This window comes from Oncorhynchus gorbuscha, linkage group LG15 (genome assembly GCF_021184085.1).
Source record: "Oncorhynchus gorbuscha isolate QuinsamMale2020 ecotype Even-year linkage group LG15, OgorEven_v1.0, whole genome shotgun sequence".
NCBI lineage: Eukaryota > Metazoa > Chordata > Actinopteri > Salmoniformes > Salmonidae > Oncorhynchus > Oncorhynchus gorbuscha.
The window spans coordinates 38,615,520-38,631,260 of record NC_060187.1 but is presented as its reverse complement, the minus strand read 5'-3'; the positions used below and the strand labels follow the sequence as shown (position 1 = coordinate 38,631,260).

The 15,741-nt window shown below is 44.1% G+C and overlaps 1 protein-coding gene across 11 annotated transcripts in view; it reads right to left on the bottom strand.

Annotated features, from left to right (window-relative positions):
* celf5a (cugbp, Elav-like family member 5a) overlaps positions 1 to 15,741 on the bottom strand; it is a 279,495-nt gene that overhangs the window by 2,996 nt on the left and 260,758 nt on the right. For 7 of the 11 annotated variants that reach the window (XM_046301113.1, XM_046301116.1, XM_046301117.1 and 4 more), the window contains 5 exons: positions 13,582 to 13,774; positions 6,738 to 6,944; positions 3,004 to 3,096; positions 1,938 to 2,081; positions 178 to 342 (listed from right to left, as the gene is read on the bottom strand). In XM_046301113.1, the coding sequence (XP_046157069.1) occupies positions 215 to 342; positions 1,938 to 2,081; positions 3,004 to 3,096; positions 6,738 to 6,944; positions 13,582 to 13,774 (765 nt within the window). In that variant the 3' untranslated portion in view covers positions 178 to 214. The remainder of the gene's footprint in view (positions 1 to 177; positions 343 to 1,937; positions 2,082 to 3,003; positions 3,097 to 6,737; positions 6,945 to 13,581; positions 13,775 to 15,741) is intronic. The other 4 variants (XM_046301115.1, XM_046301123.1, XM_046301124.1 and 1 more) reach the window with 2 other exon arrangements.

The following is a 15,741-nucleotide window of genomic DNA, read 5'->3' as shown; positions in this document are numbered from 1 at the left end:
TTTGATATCTTTAAAAAATAGTTCAATTATGCCCATGATATCAGTGTGATGGTTTGGAGAAAGCCAGCCCACATTTGCAAATCAATCTATCTTTGTCTATCATGATGACAGATATCCTATTTCTAGGTGACAGGCACTCTATAAGTCTGTGTCTATAAGAAAGTCCACTGGGCTTACCTGTGCTGTTGCAGTGAACACTGAGGGCTAGGTTGTGTCAGTAAGGGCGGCTGGCATCCTTCGGTCGTTTTAACTGGACTTTCAACCTCTTCATTCCAATCTGAAAGCCGTTCATGGCTTGAATAGCTGCCTGTGCGCTAGCTGGGTTGTCGAAGCTCACAAACCCTAGGAGAAAAGACAGGAAAAGTGTATTAGCCTAAAAGCTCAAACGGTCAATATGGAAAAGTAGCCAAATAGGTATCCAATGACTTCAATCATGAGGAAACAAATAAAAGATTTCAGACAATGCACTCGCATTATGCATGGACTATTTCAGATTATATCAAAGGTCTTATTTTGATGGGAACCAAAGTAATATTTGGAACAACATTTAGCATTTTCTGTCATTTGAACCATTTTGCTTCTCAATGTAGCTTTGTGCAAACACTGTCAAATGCTCATGATTATAAATCAATGAGCATGCCATTGTGGCTGTTCCACTTGCACAGAGAAGCAGAACCCACACAGGTGAACACAGAGACAAGCCGACGCAGAAGCACATGCGTACGGCGCCAGACACTCAAATACAAACTCATGCTGAGCATCCTGTTTCCATCAACTGTAAAAATAAAGCCTTGAAAGTCAATGACCAGAAACTGCAGTGGAGTGTGGCTCCGGTTGATGCACTCCCCAGCGTCTATAGTGTCATTAGGAACAGTCGATGACCCATGGAAAAACAGCAGGAGCCTCCCCAGGTCCCCTGACACCTGGGAGGGGAGGTGTCTGCCTACACTGCCCCATTAGGGGGATGGGTTACGGGTGACAGAGGGAGGCAGAGAGGATGAGAGGGGTGCCCTAGGCTGGCCCTGCCACGAATAACAGGGAAGGATGTGGACTTAAAGCAGGTTTAAGGGGAGCTCTTAATGTCAGCTTTTCTCCCAGCACCATCAGTCTGGGTTTATCCCTCTTCCTGCCTTCTACATTAATTACCCCACAGAGCAGCCCAGTCCCCAGACCTAACATTACATTGTAAATGCATAGTGTATTAGTCAATACTGCAAATTTATATGTTATTAAGTCCCCCCTGAGAGCCGGGCGGCAATCAATTTTGCCCAGGGATGTGCGGCTCCCTGAATTGAAAACAAATGTTGATCTATAATTGTCCTTTGCCTTACCCTCGTTTTTTCTCTCCCCTCCCTTCATCCCCACTTTTTTTTCAAGCCCAAAGGCAGGTCTGGTCTGTGGGTTGGCAGAGCCAAGTGGGACCAGGGCCAGGTTGGCGTGTGAATCAGCCCCAATGTGCTCTGGGTATTGGGAAGTAGTGCGGGTAACAGAGCGGTGATCTGGATGCTGATACAGCAGAAGCCCTCACATGAGTTTTCAGGTCAATTTCACATCCACACAGGAATACAGTGGCACAGGGACTGTGACCACATACATGGTATTCCCAAGATTGGCTGTGAACAAAATAGCTAAAAGCTTTTCAAACTTTTCAAGCTTTTCAAGCTTTTCAAGCTTTTCAAACTTATCTTACTAAGGACATCCTTAGTAAGATAAGAAGGGAAATATAGGCTACCAACTTGTTTCATGTAAAAGTTACATTTTGTTGAAATAGCACAGGAAACATACTATCATGATAATATATAAAAATGTTAATATTTAAGTACAGATCGCCTTGTTTGCGATACATGAAAATGATATTTCAGATAATAGATTGATCGATAGAACAAACATAGACCTCTGTATGACCTACTGTACTATGGCTCCATTACAAAACTCACCGAAGCATTTGCTCTGGTTGGTGGCTCGGTCCATGAAGACCTTGGAGGAGATGACGCTCCCGAAAGGCAGAAACATCTGCATGAGTTCATTATCTCCAAACTCCTGTGGCAGGTGGTAGATGAACAGGTTACAGCCCTCGGGCCCTGCGAACACACAGAAACCATGGCAACCACAATCAGACCTATTTACTGCTTTATTTATTTACCGCTGCCTTGCAGACCCGTGGCTTCTCATTTGGCCGGGGAACAGATCTGAGGAGGACGACTAATGGAGTGGCAAAGAAATACATTTGTTAGGAGTTCGGCAACGGTACCTTGAAACAATAACAACGCCGTGTTTACCACCACAAATACAAATTGTGAATTTTCCAACTTTGATTTGATTTTGCACGGTGTGGCGGCATGACATCACTGAGGTGGCGACTTGATGATGTGTTTTCGTGGAGATGTCGAGCGGGGAGCATTACACCTCTATTCGAGCATCTAATCTAGCAAAACCTCTCAACCTTTAATCAAGACAAAAAGGCCGACATAATAATAAATGCATATGTCTTTGAGGAAAAGCTGATTGGTAATGACTTAGAAATAGTGAAACCAAAATGACATTTACACACGGTTGTCATCATAATGCTGTGTAGGACAATCAACTAAGCAGATTGAGATGTGACCTATGAATGTGTTTGAAACCAGTCAATGGATTACACAACGCAATCAACCATTAGATGCTCAAATGTAATCTCTATGTTGTCCACATTTTGGAAAAGGTTCAAGCTAAAGTCAATCCTGCTAGACTGCATCACATCCAAAGATGCTAAGATGATGATGCTTGATTACATTTCTTTCCCCCCAGATAATACCTCCACACAGCTAGAGTACTGTGTAACACTTTCTAAAAGGGGAACATTTAATCACTGCATTATAACACCTAGACAACATTACCAGGAAAGTGTCATGCCAAAATCTGAAAGACAATATTGCAATGAAGCAATTAACAGTGAATATTTAACTATTTATAATAGTGTAGTACTATAGTTGTAAAAGAGTGTTAGTAATATTGTTCTCTCACCCTCACCTTCTCTCTGTTGCTGCTGCTGGATGACCTGTGATGGCTGAGGCAGTGTCTGGCCTATGGGAGTCAGTGTGCCAGCTGGGTAGATAGCTACAACACATCGAAGGGGAAACACAGAGGGGAACAAGGGGGTTCATGTCAGCGCTGCTGTAGGTTTGGTCATCACTGAATACTCAAACTATTTGTGTAAATATTCATAACAATCTTTATTATGGTCATCTTTATTATAGTTGGTCAGTTATGCTGTATGCTTTCAGTTACAGTATTGCAGTTTGTCATTCATTATACAACGGGTGGGTATAATTCTGGATGTTGATTGGTTAAAACCGCATTCCAGCGGGTGTCTATTCCACAAGTTACCACCGGCTAAAGCTATGACGTTGAAATGCCTATTTACTCTGTTCCATCTCACTGCGCAATCCACTGTCTCATCAGCCCAGCCAGACTTATAAACTTGATCTCCAATATCTCCAGCATTTAGACATTATCTCCCATTTCTTTTAGACTAGCAATTGGTTTTCAACAGCTGAGATTTGTATAAACCTTGCTGTCTGTCTCTCCGACATTTGCAACCTTGTTTCAATAATATTGAAATTCGATCTCCAGCTGTCCCATAGCAATGAAAGTGTCTGGAGTCGGGACGAGACAGACAGGCAGATTTTCACAGCCACTCGAAATCATGAATCAGCTGGCATAATTTCTATGGATACATACAAAGAAATACGAATAGAAAACAGGCCAAATGAAACAAAATGCAGCTAGGTTGCAGTCTTTCCAGCGTCAGTTTAAAATGATTGGCGTTAGCTGTGTTGTTGGCTAGTTCCTCTGAACAACAGTGTCCTGACAAGAGAGCACAGTTTCTATGCCAGGTGAAATTGCGCATAATTGTTATGGATGTATCCAAATGTCACCAGAAAGCAGCTTTGACAAACGCAAATGCAGCTACTTTGCTGTTATTCTGGCTGCACTGTTTGATGTGACTGTAAATTAGCCGTAGTTGGCTGGCAGGATGTTGCCTGCCAGTATTGCATTAAGAACAAACAACTGGGTCCATAGATACAGAACAACAAGACTGACCGACTGGGTCCATAGATACAGAACAACAAGACTGAACGACTGGGTCCATAGATACAGAACAACAAGACTGACCGACTGGGTCCATAGATACAGAACAACAAGACTGACCGACTGGGTCCATAGATACGGAACAACAAGACTGACCGACTGGGTCCATAGATACAGAACAACAAGACTGAACGACTGGGTCCATAGATACAGAACAGCAAGACTGAACGACTGGGTCCATAGATACAGAACAGCAAGACTGAACGACTGGGTCCATAGATACGGAACAACAAGACTGACCGACTGGGTCCATATACAGAACAACAAGACTGAACGACTGGGTCCATAGATACAGAACAACAAGACTGACCGACTGGGTCCATAGATACAGAACAACAAGACTGACCGACTGGGTCCATAGATACGGAACAACAAGACTGACCGACTGGGTCCATAGATACAGAACAACAAGACTGAACGACTGGGTCCATAGATACAGAACAGCAAGACTGAACGACTGGGTCCATATATACAGAACAACAAGACTGAACAACTGGGTCCATAGATACAGAACAATAAGACTGACCGACTGGGTCCATAGATACAGAACAACAAGACTGACCGACTGGGTCCATAGATACAGAACATGACTTAATGACTGGGTCCATAGATACAGAACAACAAGACTGAACGACTGGGTCCATAGACACAGAACAACAAGACTGACCGACTGGGTCCATAGATACAGAACAACAAGACTGAACGACTGGGTCCATAGACACAGAACAACAAGACTGACGACTGGGTCCATAGATACAGAACAACGACTGGGTCCATAGACATGTCATGTTTTTTATGAGAATATGTCAATCATTATCTGAAGATGTAAGTAAGCCGTTGTATAAAAGTGATAATGCCTCCAAAGACCGTGCAATATATCCTCCAAACACCGGTTTCTCTGGCATTATCACTTAAATGTAGCATGTAAGGGATAATCAACGAGGGGCTATGCGTTCTATGGGAAATGATGAACTACGTGGAAGGTGTGTTGCACTACACTGTCACGACTAGTCAAGGTGGGTGGAATCAGGCGCAGAGAGCAAATAGTGAATAGAGGTTTATTCTCCGGTGAACAAAAATAAACACGGACAACCCAAAATACAAACAGGGTGAAAATATCCAAAACAGGAATAACAGACAAACCGGAGAAATAAAACACAAAAACACCGACAGCCGAAACGAAATGACAAAAACAAACAATCCCGCACAAAACAAGGGCGGGACAACCTACATTATATACAGATACTAATGAACTAACACACAGGTGAAAACAATCAGACAAAACCAACAGATAACCGAAAAGGGATCGGTAGTGGCTAATAGGACGGTGACGACGACCGCCGAGCACCGCCTGAACGGGCAGGAGAGCCAACCTCGGCGGAAGTCGTGACATACACGCTAGAAATGTGTTGTTCAACATCCACTGAAGTAGCGAGCAAGTTCACTAGATAGCTACAGTAGTTGCCGTGGTAACCAAACAAACTCTTACTAGTTTAGCTCACCAAACCATCAGTTTGCCATTATGAAAATCAAATTTAACAATACCAATAATGTTTTCAGTTCGACTTTTGCTTTCAAAAGCAGCACACACATAGAACATGTAAGAATGAATTATAGCCCCTGAATTCTTCCGTGCAAATATACCATGCCTTATAAGGAAATAATGAGCGCCCTAGTATTCCCTTCACAACAATCAGAAACAAGTATTAAACAATTCCATGGTATAATCTGCATTATAAACTGGGTGGTTCGAGCCCTGAATGCTGATTGGCTGTATCTATAACCGTATTCCGCAGGTATGACAAAACATTTATTTTTACTGCTCTAATTATGTTGGTAACCAGTTTATAATAGCAATAAAGCACCTCAGGGTTTGCGTTGGGTAGTGCATAAGAACAGCCGTTAGCCATGGTATATTGGCCCTAATACTACGCCCCCTTGTGCCTTTTGCTTAATTACACCATGACATTGTTGAATACTAGTTTCTGATTGGCTTGAAGGGCATTCTAGAGTGTGCATTATTTCCCTATAATGAACAGCATGGTAGAATTCAATGGCTCTAATTCATTCTTACATGTTTTGTTTGAGCCAAATTGAAAACATTATTGGCATTGTTGAATTCGATTTTCATAATAGCAAGCTAGAACTGATGTTTTGGTCAAAGATTTTTTACAACTAAAGCTCATTGACCTATCTGTGGTTTGGTTAGCTAAACTAGCGAGTCTGTTTGTTTTGCTACCACGGCAACTACTCTAGCTATCTATTAAACTTGCTAGCTACTTCAGTAGATGTTGAACACATTTCTACAGGCAAATGAACACATTCCTAGTGGCAAATGTGTTACATTATAGCCGTGGTATAAAAGGGATAATCAACTACCTAACGCGTCGTAGAACACGTCGTTCATTATTTTCACATAGAACACATAGCCCCTCGTTGATTATCCCTTACATAATGTTAACTAGTAGAGATAAAGTAGCACATGTGTTGTAAGAAAGTAGTGTAGGGTTTCATTACCATACTACAAAAATGCATCATATGAATTTACTGCACCTCAGTTTGGTTTGAGCCTTGAGGTCTTATCTCAGTGTGTACATAAGGCCTACCTGTGTATTGCTGTACTCCGGTGAAGGCTTGCTGGAGGGTGTCTGCGGCGGTGGGGCTCTGGGTGGAATAGGACGGCAGGCCGTTGCTGTACATGGTCTCCACGGCGGGATGTCCGTTGGGCTGATGGTGGGGGATGCCCGTGAAGCCGTTGACGATGGGAGTGACGATGCTGGGAGTGGTGATGTTGGCTGGTGGAGAGCTAAGACCTGCCGAGACAAGGACATTTCTACTTTTACAGACTATCGAACACACACACACACACACACACACACACACACACACACACACACACACACACACACACACACACACACACACACACACACACACACACACACACACACACACACACACACACACACACACACACACACACACACACACACACACACACACACACACACACTTTTGCTCGCTACACATCCTCTCCATCACAAAGACAGGATTCCTACACGAAACTGTCACATAGCAGGCGCTGGTGGTGACACATCCCGCTGGATCACTGGGAAGTCAACCTGTGAAAAATGAGCCTGTCTGTAGTGTTTGTGCGATAGCCTGCTGGCTCCGAGTGCGAGCCGGATGATGAAACCACTATGCAACTCCAGTAAGATTCTGACGAGATAGGGGAGATTACAGTGAAACATTTACTCAGTGTGGACGCGGGTAGCCTACTCTCTTTATATATCATGAAAAAGATCAGATAGCTTGGCACACCATGAGCACATACACACACACACACACACACACACACACACACACACACACACACACACACACACACACACACACACACACACACACACACACACACACACACACACACACACACACACACACACACACACACACACACACACACACACATGGTTGCAGGATGTTTTACGGTTAGAATAGAATTGGATGCTCCTCTCTAGTTCGATGAATTTTAAACCAGCCTCTTGTTGGAAGTGTGCAATCTTGGGCGGAATGTGAATGAGTCCATTTGAGGAGGATCTCACTATGGATGATGGCTACTTTGAAAGGCTGCTCCGTGGTAGAGCATCAGCCCTCGCTGAGAAACGGGCCCCCTGGGGACCACCTTTCAATCTGGAGCCAAGACGGGATTGGACAGAAAGGCCGGTTGTCACGGAAACCCTCAGGCATGCCATCATAGCAATTTGTCCGCCTCGGTAAAGAGCCCCTAAAGAAAAGTCCACATAGGGATGGATACATACGGTGGGTATGCTATGCTGCATGGCTGGGAGTAATGCTAATGCCTTGGTAAATAGGCTGTGGCTCACGCACAGAAAAACCTGCACAGAGCCATGTCAGCCTGAGACTACCCACGCACTCGGAGCACAGTTTAAGCAATGGGGAGCCTGACACTCATGCAGCCAACCGCTGTGACCAGGGGAATTGCCCGGGTCCCGGCGAGAGCTGTTGTGCCTTTTGCACCATTTCCTTTTTTTAAAGCTCCCCGCATTTGCTTGTTTCCTGCAGAACTGTGATGAATTAGACTGCAGCTCTGGCCCATTCTCTGGCGGGGCCCAGGAGACTGCTGCTCCCCGTTCTGAGGGTTCAGACAGCCAGTCTGGCCGACCACACGCACTCTATTGTACCGCGCCATAATGCAGCCTCTCCATCATCAGGGAAATTCATTTTCCAAGGCTTAGCAGTGGGCCGCGGCCGCCGTGTGCTTCAGGGTCAGCAGGCAGACGTAGCGCACGTGTGATAAGAGCCCAGAGAAAGAATATTCTAAAAGTCACAGGGTGGGAGATGATGCTCGTTGGGGACGTTTGGCGCCAGAGAGAGCCCAGTGGATCATGGAAGAGACAGCTGCAGGGAGTCATGTCCAAGTGTAATGTGAGCGACTACAGCTTCAAACTAGAAAAATTGTATTTATGGTTGTAAAATAATAGTAGTAGTAGTAATTGCAGTAGTAGTACTGGTAGTAATAGTGGTTTCATAGGCTCTGGGTTAGTTATAGTGACATATTTTGGGGTGGTTTGTATCTGTATAGTTGTTATAGTGGGATATAGTGGGCTAGTTTAGTAGGCTAGAGTGAATACTATATCATCATAAGCCATAGAATGAATTACTATGATCAGGGCACCCTTGGGAATGAGACCCTGGTATCAATGGGTTTTCCCTAAATAATAATAATAATAATAGTATAATACAAGTGTTTTTAACCTCTCAAAATGAATGGGGATACATTCTGAAAGTGTCGTAGCAATGATTTCAGTTTAGAATGTTGAAGCCTGCGTTCCACCATTGAAATGAATGGGGATACATTCTGAAAGTGTCGTAGCAATGATTTCAGTTTAGAATGTTGAAGCCTGCGTTCCACCATTGAAATGAATGGGGATACATTCTGAAAGTGTCGTAGCAATGATTTCAGTTTAGAATGTTGAAGCCTGCGTTCCACCATTGAAATGAATGGGGATACATTCTGAAAGTGTCGTAGCAATGATTTCAGTTTAGAATGTTGAAGCCTGCGTTCCACCATTGAAATGAATGGGGATACAACAAGCTTTATAGTTTTTGAAGTAGAAACGGAAGCAAAAAGCTGTGTTGAAGCCCATCTATGTTGAGTCAGTTTGTGGTGTATCCAAATGTTGCCTTTGAAATCTATGGAGCTTTTATGCACATCTTAAAACGGTTATAGTTCAAAAAGTATACATGGTATCAAAAAGCTGTATGCAAGCACACTATTATAGACCAGTCTGCACATTTGAGTTTGAATGGCGTTTCTAGCTTAAACGGTTGAAGGCTAGTTGCGACCAGAAGTTTTCCCATTCAAGTCTATAGCACCTGAAATGCATTGAGATGTATGATTTTTTTGAAGCATCAGTGCCAGTGCCAGTCTGCATGTTTTAAAGTTATTTTGGTGTTGGTAGCTTTAACGGTTTTGGCCCTACAGGTGGCAATGGGAGGCGAATAATAATAATAACAATTATTATTATTAAGTATAAACCATTTCTAAAGTTGTGCTTTGCTTTCAGCACTTAATAATGAATGCTACTCAGCTCTGAGGGAGAGAAGAGGCCGAAAGTGCTCGAAAACTTGTGTGTAGATACAGTACCTATCTAAGGCATAAGTGGATTCCGAAGAATATACTGAGAATCTGATTCCATTTTCCTGCATATTACTTTCCACACAACCATACCATTCCATGAACTACCGTTGCTGCGCAAATATTATGTTCTTAAACATGAGCAGACCTCAACTAATGTATTTCTAGCTAGAGTAGGAGAAATATTGTACTCCATACGGTGCCATACATAACAAGACATTTCATTTTATACTCCAGTGGACATATAGCCTCGCATTGTGAAAATCATATTCATAGCGTGTTTACGATGCACACACAAGCATGTGCCTGTTTACGTATGCCTGTTTACTGAATGCCTGTTTACTGAATGCCTGTTTACTGAATGCATTGTCCCATAATAATGACATGTTGTTTTGCACTCCAGAATGGGTCAATAGGAAACTACGGGTCAAGAGATTGCTTATATTTCACAACTCGGTTTTACCTGTCAGCTTTCTAAGGTTATTATACCATGAAGTGAGTATACTACATATTCCACTTGGTTTTATGTTATGAAAGCATAATTACATTTACATTATTACCGTCTGTTCTTTGGGAAAATGGTTGTGATTGCACTGAGAAAGAAGCATACGAGTATTTATAGTTATACATTCAAATCAACAAGGAGCACTGGACCCATTTTGGAGAGCAGGACCGTCAATATGAACACAAGGACTGTCTCTCAGCGAAGCAAGACATAAGCATTCATAACAGATGTTTTCATTTATTGATTCAAAAACTAGGTGCGTTCGTACTCGGAGGGCAAACTGCACTCAAACTGTTCTGGTTGTTCAAACGTGAATGAAGAAAGGTCTAAAATGTTATAAAGGGTGTAGATTAAGATTCCAAGAGAACTACTAATGCTACTGAAAATTACTTTTTGTCATTAAAAGGTGTTATTCATGTTAATGTGGTAAAGTCCTTAAAACGTCCAAAAATGGAGTTCTATTAGATGATGCTGAGACTACATATGGTACATATTGTATAAAATGTGATTCGATATAGTGGTCTGTATGCAGCAACCCTGGTAGGATGAGTGTGGCTTGTGCCAAAGGGGGTATTCTGTCTGAGCTGGTATCCCATGGCGAACGTGACACACAGCTACCCAAGGTGAGGCCGCCCTGAGCCCAGGCAGGCAGGCGTTCCCACTGAGGCGTGGTGCTGCTCAGAGCCCTTCTGGGGGTCACAAACACTATGTCAAACAGCTCATTTGCTTCAACTGTGGCATTAGTCACTCTGGAATTGTCCTGCATCATGTTTTTGACACCCAATCCAAACCCACTTCCATCAATGACACAATCAGGGCTGAATTGAATGGGAGTGTGGTTAGGCAGGGCCCTATATGTATGTAATGGATGTATTCAGCCCATGTAGAGCAGCGCTATGGAACGTAACATTATGTGATTTTGATTACACACTTCCTGGTCATGTGATCGACCTAACAAAGGACTGCCGTTCCCCTCCCCATATCTATCCCCCTGGGATCGGCATTTTTTGTTTGTTTCATTTTTGTTTCTCTTGAAGCTCAGGAAGTGCACCTGCTGAACATTATTGTCAAAAAGCATCATCATGCATCATTGTAAGGATACATGCTCTAATCAAGTCAACCATCTGGCAGGCTGCTTATACGCCATCAAGCTGAAATGCTTTACATCTGGTGATCAAATGGGTGTTTCATTGTTTTCAGAAAGCACCCCTTAACATTTCTGGCGCTTTACACTTTTTCTGCTGTGGTGCACAAGCGTTATGTTGTGATAGGCAGGCGTGCGCAGAGGTGATTCATTGTGGGACTTAGCGAGGCGCCTGTCATCATCCAATGGACTTCTTCGGGAGATTTAGGCTAAGGTTATGAACATAGAGGCTAAAACTTTTCTATATTTGATGTCTAAGCCGCATATTTGGCACTGCTGAATTTTTTGGGACAAATCTAAGTATAATGGCAATGCATTGTGTCAAGATATGGAGAGTCGGTGAGACAACTTTGTGGGCCAGCATCAGTAAAGAACATGAAAGCATGCCTCTAACATTACAATGAATTATTCCACTTATTCACTGCATGAGTCTCAAAGTCTCTAAGTGGCTCTCAGCCCCCTTAAACAGACAGCCTTGCCAGTAATGTTATATGCTCCTTCAATGAACTTTAAATAAGTCATGGCACCAGTCGACATGTGAAAGGGGAGGCTGTTGCCTACATACACCAGTCTGCTGCCAATCAGCACAGACTCCAATGAATGGAATCAGAATTCCTTTCATATTTATTGTAGTCCTTGGAAATCCTCTCTCTTGCAGTGATTAATAATGCATTGGATTCAATAATACAAGTAATCAGCAGACTGTAGCTTACACAGAAGCGTGTCAAATGCTAGACATATTTCGGCGCTTCTCGGATTTCTGAGAGGGAACACACACCATGGTGAGCTCTTTTCAATACCAAAGGCCAGTTCATTAAGCTCCTTGCATTGCAGATTGATAAGCCATTGATTCCAGCCCCCCTGCAATAGCCTATTTTTCTTATGATTATAACATAGTGGATTGCTCTCTTCGAACAAGGTGGTGCAGTATTATGAAGCCCTTTGAAAAGGTTAAATGTATATGAAATGAATATCTGATATGGCTCAGTATTAGTGATGCACTTATGTACATTTCAAGTCAGTATTATGTATTCGCTGCATACATAGTGCATACAATGTGTGCATATGAAGTGCATGTGGGGATCCTGTCTCTTGGTCTTTCGTCAGAGGAGCACTGTACTGCAGTCACGCTTCAGTGTAAATACTGAACACAACACATACAATGCAGTGGAATTCTGTCCTGTATTACCAACGAAGAAGAAGCACCGCAGCTAAACTTTTAGTCACTGCCTTTGATTGATTACCTGTGTAAAAAAAAGTGCCCACTTTGCATTTAAAAAAAATGTCACTGTAAATATTTGACAAATAGCTCCTCTCCAGCCTCCACCACTACCATGCTTAACTTAGTGCATATATACAGTACACAGCATGTGCATATTGGCATGTTCCATCAGATATACATGCATGCACTCAGTCATGAGAGAGAGAGAGAGATGGTCACTGACAGAACCCATTCTAACCTGTGATAGAGATTTTCAGAGTAGAACGTAAATGTGCTTTAAAATGGGTCATGTCAGACAGATGCGTAGTCTTGACTGTTGATTCCCTCACAGCTATACAGTTCTAATGTTATACAGTTACCAAACTCACTATACTGCAATGTCAGGGGAAATATACAAATAAACACAACAAAGACTTAGAATTTGTATTATTCATTTTGATGCATGCTTTGTGAGCGAGGATCTTGTGGGTTCCTCAGTTTCACAAAAAATGAAATATTGCTGAATAAGCTAATGTTATGCGGTAGCTATCTCAAAGTCCTCTGCTGCGCTCCCTGTAATGTGTCTGTATAGAATGATGGGGCCGTTTGTAATGGAAAACTGAGGGAAGTGCATGCAGATCCTGTGTAAGTGTTTCAAAGCACAAGGTCAAAAGACGGAGGAGAAATGAGTGCCTGTACCTGTAAACGTATCTATTATGCTCCCGATTCGATTCACCAAAATATATCTGCAACATCAATATGCAAATCACATCAAATGTTTTTTTATTTTCTTTTTTTCTCCAACGGAATAATTTTGGATTATCAGTAGGCAGGCATTATCAGTAGGCAGTTCTCTCTTCCCTATTCCTCCCCCCCATCTCCCAAACTCCACCCACCCACACACATAAACACACACACACACACTTACACCCACTCACCCAAAGGGAATGAAACGCATTGCTTACCCAGTGCCTGGTGGAACTCCCCAGACACCGGGGTCATGGAGTTGGGTGGGAGGCCGTTGATGCTGAGTGCCCCCATCTGGTGGAGTTGGGTGGCGGGGAAGGCCATGCTGGGCGTCAGGTAGCCCCCGTGGCTCGCTGCCATGATGGCTGCCTGCTGCTGCATGAGCTGGGGGAACAGGAGGGGGGAGAGAGAGGGAGAGAGGTTAGTATAGAGGGAGGGAGAAGGGATCGAAATGAGGGATGGGCGGTGAGTGAGAATTAGAATAAAGCGAGAGATGAGAGAGAGAAAAGTGACTGAAGAAAGTATGAGGAAGAGACGGAGCGAGAGAGAGAGGTGGGGGGGAGATGGAGAGAGAGTAGCATAGGAAAGTTCTAGAGGGAGGTATAGATGGGGTTGATGGGTGTATAGTGCATGGAAAGTAGAGCGGAATAAAAGAAAGGAAGGGGGGGGGGAGTCTGTCAACCTATGTTTAGTGAATCTGTCTTTCCTCACAGTCGGAGGGCTGTCAGCAGCTGTAGGAATCTTTCAATAGCTGTCTGTTGGGCTCATTCAAATCAACGGATTGACATGTGCACATTATTCCTGTCTCTAGGGACCTGGGAAAGTTCAGAGGCAGAATTGAATTGCATTTATCTTCCTTTGTCAAACTTCTCTGTGTGTCCCTCTCTGGTTGTGTAAGGTAAAGTGAAGGGGCAGTGACTTCTCTGTGTGTCCCTCTCTGGTTGTGTAAGGTAAAGTGGAGGGGCAGGGACATCTCTGTGTGTCCCTCTCTGGTTGTGTAAGGTAAAGTGGAGGGGCAGTGACTTCTCTGTGGCTCCCTCTCTGGTTGTGTAAGGTAAAGTGGAGGGGCAGTGACTTCTCTGTGGCTCCCTCTCTGGTTGTGTAAGGTAAAGTGGAGGGGCAGTGACTTCTCTGTGGCTCCCTCTCTGGTTGTGTAAGGTAAAGTGGAGGGGCAGTGACTTCTCTGTGGCTCCCTCTCTGGTTGTGTAAGGTAAAGTGGAGGGGCAGTGACTTCTCTGTGGTATCTGGTTGTGTAAGGTAAAGTGGAGGGGCAGTGACTTCTCTGTGGCTCCCTATCTGGTTGTGTAAGGTAAAGTGGAGGGGCAGTGACTTCTCTGTGGCTCCCTCTCTGGTTGTGTAAGGTAAAGTGGAGGGGCAGTGACATCTCTGTGTGTCCCTCTCTGGTTGTGTAAGGTAAAGTGGAGGGGCAGTGACTTCTCTGTGGTCCCTCTCTGGTTGTGTAAGGTAAAGTGGAGGGGCAGTGACTTCTCTGTGTGTCCCTCTCTGGTTGTGTAAGGTAAAGTGGAGGGGCAGTGACTTCTCTGTGGCTCCCTCTCTGGTTGTGTAAGGTAAAGTGGAGGGGCAGTGACATCTCTGTGTGTCCCTCTCTGGTTGTGTAAGGTAAAGTGGAGGGGCAGTGACATCTCTGTGTGTCCCTCTCTGGTTGTGTAAGGTAAAGTGGAGGGGCAGTGACATCTCTGTGTGTCCCTCTCTGGTTGTGTAAGGTAAAGTGGAGGGGCAGTGACTTCTCTGTGGCTCCCTCTCTGGTTGTGTAAGGTAAAGTGGAGGGGCAGTGACTTCTCTGTGGCTCCCTCTCTGGTTGTGTAAGGTAAAGTGGAGGGGCAGTGACATCTCTGTGTGTCCCTCTCTGGTTGTGTAAGGTAAAGTGGAGGGGCAGTGACTTCTCTGTGGCTCCCTCTCTGGTTGTGTAAGGTAAAGTGGAGGGGCAGTGACATCTCTGTGTGTCCCTCTCTGGTTGTGTAAGGTAAAGTGGAGGGGCAGTGACATCTCTGTGTGTCCCTCTCTGGTTGTGTAAGGTAAAGTGGAGGGGCAGTGACCTCTCCCTCTCTGGTTGTGTAAGGTAAAGTGGAGGGCAGTGACTTCTCTGTGTGTCCCTCTCTGGTTGTGTAAGGTAAAGTGGAGGGGCAGTGACTTCTCTGTGGCTCCCTCTCTGGTTGTGTAAGGTAAAGTGGAGGGGCAGTGACATCTCTGTGTGTCCCTCTCTGGTTGTGTAAGGTAAAGTGGAGGGGCAGTGACATCTCTGTGGCTCCCTCTCTGGTTGTGTAAGGTAAAGTGGAGGGGCAGTGACTTCTCTGTGTGTCCCTCTCTGGTTGTGTAAGGTAAAGTGGAGG